The sequence below is a fragment of the Hyla sarda genome, chromosome 4 (genome assembly GCF_029499605.1).
Source record: "Hyla sarda isolate aHylSar1 chromosome 4, aHylSar1.hap1, whole genome shotgun sequence".
Classification (NCBI taxonomy): Eukaryota; Metazoa; Chordata; class Amphibia; order Anura; family Hylidae; genus Hyla; species Hyla sarda.
In genome coordinates, this window is record NC_079192.1 from 403,036,997 (window position 1) to 403,044,622 (window position 7,626).

General features: G+C 42.4%; 1 protein-coding gene across 5 annotated transcripts in view; it reads left to right on the forward strand.

Moving 5' to 3' along the window:
* The window catches only part of PACSIN2 (protein kinase C and casein kinase substrate in neurons 2), a 112,449-nt gene extending 105,230 nt beyond the window's left edge, over positions 1-7,219 (forward strand). For all 5 annotated transcript variants that reach the window (XM_056517414.1, XM_056517412.1, XM_056517415.1 and 2 more), the window contains 2 exons: positions 769-959; positions 3,265-7,219. In XM_056517414.1, the coding sequence (XP_056373389.1) occupies positions 769-959; positions 3,265-3,377 (304 nt within the window). In that variant the 3' untranslated portion in view covers positions 3,378-7,219. The remainder of the gene's footprint in view (positions 1-768; positions 960-3,264) is intronic.
* Positions 7,220-7,626: the final 407 nt, after the last annotated feature.

Below are 7,626 nucleotides of genomic sequence, written 5' to 3' on the forward strand. Positions count from 1 at the left end.
TGCAGTTTTGCAACAGCTGGAGGCACACTGGCTATCCGGGCTTGCTGGGAGTTATAGTTTTGCCACTGCTGGATGCCCACTGACTATCAAGGAGAGCTGGGAGTTGTAGTTTTGCAACAGCTGGATTCACACTGGTTGTCCAGGCATGCTGGTAGTTTTAGTTTGGCAACAGCTGGATGCACACTGGTTGTCCAGGCATGCTGGGAGTTGTAGTTTTGCAAAAGGGGAAGGTGCACTGGCTGTCCGGACAAGCTGGGAGTTGTAGTTTTGCAACAGTTGTAGGCACGCTGGCTGTCCAGGCATGCTGGAAGTTGTAGTTTTGAAACAGCTGGAGGCACACTGGTTGGGAAACACTGGCATAATGGAACGGACCTTGCAGACAAATACATTGGGTCCGAACTATCAGCAGTATGGCCGCAACGATCTTAGACTTGGTGAGGTCTTGCAGGCAGGACAGTCTGAACCAGCGACTACTGCCCTACCGCCTGCGCTGTTCTTGTGCTTACTAACCAAATTCGGAATCCGTCCATTGATCCTGTAGTGTAAGGAGGCATCAGGCCTTGTTATTTCTATATAAGCCGACTTGTATGCATGAGCCGTATTCACCTAACCTGCCTCTTTGTTTTTCTCTGTAAAAAAAAAAAAAAAAATGTGCAAAACTGACCGCAGATTGCTTTGGCCTGCTCTATGGTTATAGTCGCTGCACCTCCCCCTACATGCCACGTGTATATAGTTTCTTACCCGGCTTGTACCTTTTTTACATTGCAGCGTCAGCAGCTATGAGAAGAGTTACCCCACAGAATGGTCGGATGACGAGTCCAACAACCCCTTCACCAGCAGCGACGCCAATGGAGACAGCAACCCGTTCGACGAGGAGGCTGCCGGAGGAGTAGAGGTCCGGGTCAGGGCACTGTACGACTACGAGGGGCAGGAGACGGACGAGCTCAGCTTTAAAGCTGGTAAGGATTTGACCACGTACGTTCAGGTGGTGCCCCGTGTTATAGCTTGGGGTGGGGTTTCCCAACCAGGGTGCCTCCAGCTGTTGCAAAATTACAACTCCCAGCATGCCCGGACAGCCTTTGGCTGTCCGGGCATGCTGGGAGTTGTAATTTTGCAACAGCTGGAGGCACCCTGGTTGGGAAACCCCACCCCAAGCTATAACCTTGGCTTGGGGACTATACTATACTTCTAGTATTGGTAGTTCTCCGCAGGTATACATGGCTGCTTCTATACCCGTCCATACTGGTCAGTAGTGCAGACCCTTCTAAAAATAACAGGACAATTGTAGAGGGATTGGGATGGGTTATGGAGATAAGTAGAGATGAGTGAACTTACAGTAAATTCAATTCGTCACAAACTTCTCGGCTCGGCAGTTGATGACTTATCCTGCATAAATTAGTTCAGCTTTCCAGTGCTCCGGTGGGCTGGAAAAGGTGGATACAGTCCTAGGAAAGAGTCTCCTAGGACTGTGTCCACCTTTTCCAGCCCACGGGAGCACCGGAAAGCTGAACTAATTTATGCAGGAAAAGTCATCAACTGCCTAGCCGAGAAGTTCGTGACGAATCGAATTTACTGTAAGTTCGCTCATCTCTAGAGATAAGGTAAGGAGTAATGCAAGTACATTATAGAGTACGGTAAGTTTTTTTTGTGATCCTTTAATTGCATACTAGCTGAGTACCCGGTATTGTAATTAAACCTTGTGGGAGAGGAAAGCAACAATGATATATGGATAACACAAAATTGGAGGAGTACTGTGAGCTCTGCACAGTGTACTGCCTGCCACCCAGCTTTTCCAGTCTGTTGAAGCAAATACCTGTATGGTTAAGCAGCCATATTGGAGCTCCTTCGGTATGCAAGCCGAAGCAGTAATAGGTTGTCCTCCCTTCACCCTAGTACTGCCATGCTCTCTCCCTGCCCCCACACTGATGTCTTCTCTCCTACCTCACTCTTCTCTTAGCCGGCAATAAATCTTCTCTCCCCGTCCCCCCTCTCCTTGCTCCTGCGCTATTTTCAGCACCTGCCTGTCGGACAGTTAAATCATACTTTACCATAACGTTGGTCTGGTGGCAATACGCTTAAAAGTCCCGAGCAATCTCCCCAGCTGAGAGTAACACAATCAGACGATGGATCGAAAGTGCCATAGACTTGTCTGGGACTTCTGGTATATCTCCTGATGGTGTTACACTTAAGCTGCGGAGATTGCCCGGGACTTTTAAACATCTTGCTGCTGGACCAACGTCATGGTAAAGTATGATTAAACTGTTTGTGGGCCCTGTTTTGCTCTCAGGCTGCAGAGAGTATTGGTAGGTGGACATCCCTAAACTCTACTATATTTTTATTAGACATTTAAGGCTGCCTTCACGCCACCGTTGTATACTATGGTTTTAGGTCCGGTCCAAAACCAGATACGGGGCAAAAATGAGCTGACCGGAGTCAATGTTTGACTCCGGTCGGCTCATTAAAGTGAATGGATTTCAGCACCGGTCCGGCTGGGGTACGGGAGCGCCCGGTTTTCCCCTCCCCCACCCGGATCCGGCTGCCGTAGCCTGCAACTGTGGTGTGAATTCTGCCTAAGGCTGCATTCATACGTACGTCTGTCCCCGTTTTTTTATCCACGTTTCGGTTCCGTTCTTGCAGGCTGTAAATGGATTAAAAATGGTTTTTAAAAAATTCCATTTATGTCAATGAATGAAGCATTTACTGGATACAGTAAATTTAACATTGAAGTCTATGGAAAACGGATGAGCCTTTAATGTCATCCGTTTGCATCTGTTTTTTTAATCCGTTTTTACTTCTGAGCATGCTCAGAACAAAAAAATAAATGTTTTTTGTTTATTAACTGAATAATAACTGATCCAAACGGATACAAATGGATAACATCTGCTTTCATCCGTTATTTTTATTTTTTTTAAGTCGTTTTATTAATTTTTTGACGGGTCTAGACGGCCGTGTGAATGCAGCCTAAGAAAGTGTGTACCAAATTTAATAGCAATATCTCCAGCTGTTAAAAAGTTATAGATAGTTTATATTCCCCATTACAGCATGTGAACATCAGAGGTTGGTGGGGGTCTCCTTCTTGGGGACCCCCCTCTATAAACCAGAGCTGCTAACAAGAACCCAGCCTGTCAATGTTATAGATCGGCCTCTGAGTGTTTGCACATGGGCTCCCTGGTGCGTTTGTGCTAAACAAGCAGAGGAGGGGCAGTGTAAAGCATGAGGGACATAGCAGCAGTGACTCCTATCCTTTCACCTTTTCATTTCTAGGAGAAGAGCTGACAAAAATAGAAGATGAAGATGAACAGGGCTGGTGCAAAGGACGTCTGGACGGTGGACAAGTGGGGTTGTACCCTGCGAACTATGTGGAGGCCGTGCAGTGACCCCGGAGTGACCCCCGCCGCCTCCAGCGTGCACCTAGTTCTCGTAATAACCTGTAATCTGTTCACTGGGATGAGTTGAATGCGACATAACCTGTATATATTACAATGTAAGGAAGATGCGGTTGACACTAGGAATGACTTTGCATACATTCGGTAGAACTGGGAATCTTGATGTTTTTTATTTTATTGTTTTTGTTTAGTTTTTTTCTTTCCTCCTTTTTTCAAAGTCTGAATCAGCACATTGAGGAGACACGGCCCCCTGCTTTGTTTTCTTGCTGTTGTTTTTTTTTAAATAATTTTATTATCGGTCGCTGTTGTGGACGGTGCCTTGCATTGATCCTGCGCATTCATGTATCCATATGACTTGTTGTTAGAAGTGACCTTTTCTGTAATGTGGAATATATATTTTTTTAAGCGTTGCAGTTCTGTATTTTTTTTTTTTTTATGAAGAAATTGTCTTATTTAATGTTGGGCGGGCGGACATGATTTATATTTTTTCCTTTTTTCTTCTATTCTTTTCTTTCTCCCCCCCCCCCCCCCCCCTATTCCCCTATTCCCCTGCAGGAGAGATCGCTACACCTCTTCCAGTATGAGAAATATAAATATATATATATATATATATATACACACACACACACACATGCATTTAAAAAAAAGTGTGTGTGTATATATATAATATATATACGTGTATATATTTGAAAAAAAAAAATGATATATATATATAATATACACTATCAATTATAAGCTTTGGCTTTATCACCTAATACAAGACTCCATAGGGCTAGAATATTGCAGCAATTGATACAGTTTCATAAACAAGGCAGAAGCGGATACAAAAGTTACTATTTACTTTTTAGACTGGTTTCACACAAGTGTAATACGGACGCAATTTTTTTTCTTGACCGCGGTTTTATCTTGACCGCAGATCTGATAACCTGAACTGTTAGGTTGGGACTTGCATTCGTAATAAAGATACCAAAATGTGTCCGTATTATTCTACTTGTGTGGTCTGGAAACAAACATGCAGTCTTCTTTGTGCCAAACAGTAGTGCAGTGTTTCCCAACCAGGGTGCCTCCAGCCTTCGGCTGTCTGGGCATGCTGGGAGTTGTAGTTTTGCAACAGCTGGAGGCACCCTGGCAGGGAAACGCTGCAGTAGTGGATGCAAAAGAAAGGAATAGTATCGATCTTTCCTTGCCGGCTTCAGGTGAGTGCAATATGGCCGCTCTTTATGCGGCTGTGCTACAAAAGTGAGCCCTGGCCCGACCACTGGTCTGATCACTCACCACGACAGCATCATAGATCCAATGCCGTAGTGTAGTTAGATTCGCAGTCAGGCCGGGACCTGCAGTCATAATAGGGATGCAAAAAATGGATGTTTTATGTTTATCCGAAACTGGCCTTATACTTATCCTGCCTTCTTTTGAATCCACTTCTGACTCTGGCTCGAGAAATTGCAGAATATATAAATATAGATTGCAAATATATATATATATTGCAAAAAAAATATGTGTGTGTATGTATGTATGTGTATATATATATATATATATATATATATATATATATATATATATATATATATATATATATATATATATCAGAGAGAAAAAAATTATATAAAATTAGTCCTGCCTTATTTATTTTCTCTTTAAACATACAAAATACTATATAACTGTTACAGTAAATTGTGGCAGGGTTCAATAACCTAATTCTGAGTCATTGTCTCCCACCCCCGAAAAATTTTATAAATTTAAATAAAAATGTGTATTTATTTAGTTTTTTTTTTTAAATAATTTTTTTTTTAATTATTTTTTCCCTGGCCAGCAAACGTGCCAGTCCTACAACCAATTCTCACTCCCGTCTTCTACCAGTGTCGCTTGATATCCAGACCTCCAGTAGTAGGCGGGGATTACTTGGAAAAAAATCGATTACCGATCAGGGATTATTATTTTTTACATTTTTTTTTTTAACTCTTTGCTTTCTCCCGTCATCTTATGAAACATTCCCTTGTGTTGTACAGATGATCTGATTTACAGGTGTTTATTTTTATTATTATTGTGCTTTCTTTTTTTTCTTCTTCTTCCCCGCTTCCTTTGTCCTCTATGGTGATGCAAGCCTCTCCTTCTGTTAAATTTTTTTTAAGTATTTTTTTTTTTAAAGTTTTTTTTTCCCCTGTTGGTCAGAGATACAAAGTATTACACGAAAAATCCCTTTTTTATTCCTAGGACCAACCGAAAACCATGCACATATATTTATTCAGAGCTTGTAACGGTGGGAAAGGGCTTAATGGGTTCACCTCAGACTCCACCTTACATAGACTTGATGCAGAACCGAGCTGATCTAGTTTTACCAGTTACATCAATGGCTTCACATGTGTCAAGACTTTCTTCATGTCGTCATCTACTGTACGAGTAGCCAAACGCTGTGTTAGAGTAATGTGCGTTTGTGTCTATATAAATTTAAAAAAATAAAATTACAAAAAAGAAAAAAAAAATATGTAAAAAATCTACATATTTATGCCTCTAAAAATATATATATATATATAGATCTATATAAAGCATTGACTATATCGGAGAGAATCCTCTAAAACGCATGTCGTCTCGTGGATTTCATTGACAGACTATGCTTGAAGACTGTTAACAATTCTAGACCTTCCATCCTTCCTAGTTTTGCTGTATCATAGTCTTTAAGTATTATGTGATTCTGGGGGGGGGAGAAAAAATAAATAAATAAAAAAAACTCACAAAAGCAGACAAAAAAATAATAATTTTAGTAATAAACTAAAGGAAAAAAAAGAAAAAAGTGTTGTGAATATGTAATTTGGATATTTGGTGACTTGTAAAAAAACAAAACAAAAAAAAAACCTTCTCAGTTCTGTGTGGATTATCTTGTAGCGAAACACTGTAACCGTCTTCCACAATGTCTCGGAGAAAAAGAGAGAGAGGGTCTGGGCCAGTGTTTCCTAACCAAGGTGCCTCCAGCTGTTGCAAAACTACAACTCCCAGCATGCCCAAACAGCCAAAGGCTGTTCGGGCATGCTGGGAGTTGTAGTTTTGCAACACTGCCCCAACCTGTGGCTGTCAAGCGGTCAGGACAGCCTGTGGCTGTCAAGCTCTCAGGACAACCTGTGGCTGTCAAGCTCTCAGGACAACCTGTGGCTGTCAAGCTCTCAGGACAACCTGTGGCTGTCAAGCTCTCAGGACAACCTGTGGCTGTCAAGCTCTCAGGACAACCTGTGGCTGTCAAGCTCTCAGGACAACCTGTGGCTGTCAAGCTCTCAGGACAACCTGTGGCTGTCAAGCTCTCAGGACAACCTGTGGCTGTCAAGCTGTCAGGACAACAGCTTCACCCACTCTAGCACTGGGAGGGAAATGGAAACAATCGTCTGTCCGGACATGCTGGGAGTTGTAGTTTTGCAACAGCTGGAGGCACCCTGGTTGGGAAACACTGGTCTGGGCGGTGGCACCCATGGGGTCGGTCTCCATAGAGTTGACATTGGCTTTCCTTTACCTCAGGTGGCGAGTGCCATGGGCCCAGATAAGTCGATAAGGATCGGTAATCTGGCAGATACCTTTGTGGTCCTGCAGATTCTCCCTTACCCTCCCCCTGCACGGAGCAGCTGACCGGCACCTCCTGGGTTAATGATGATGTATTGTCGATAGTATAACGTTTCTAATGCATTCAATGGAAACCTGTTTGTTTGAGGAAAGTCTTTACTGCATACTATAGCACAAATAACTGTACACAAAGCTGATTTTTGTGGGATTTCGGGTAAGTTGTGCCACACCAGGAATCTTGGCTGTAATCCTATGAAAAAGAATACAAATATATTTTATTGGAATTCTCCCGGTGTTTTTGTGTGCTCATTTTGGATTCTGTTTTATGTTGATTATTTATTTATTTTTTTTAAAGCACATAATTGGTTTTATTGGTTTAGAGCAATGTCCTAGTATTGGACCCTAGGTCGGACAGCCTTTGGCTTGAGTTGGCTTGAGTTGTAGTTTTGCAGCAGCTGGTGGCACCCTAGTTGGGAAACACTGCTATAAGGGATCAGTATATATAGTAGTGATACACCTTCCCTCCAGCTTTAACTGTATACTGCTGCTTTCTCTATGGAATCAGAATATATATAGTAGTTATACACCTCCCCTCCAACTCGATCTGTACACTGCTGCTATCTCTATGGAATCAGAATATATAGTAGTTATACATCTTCCCTCCAGCTCTATCTGTATATTGCTGTTATCTCTA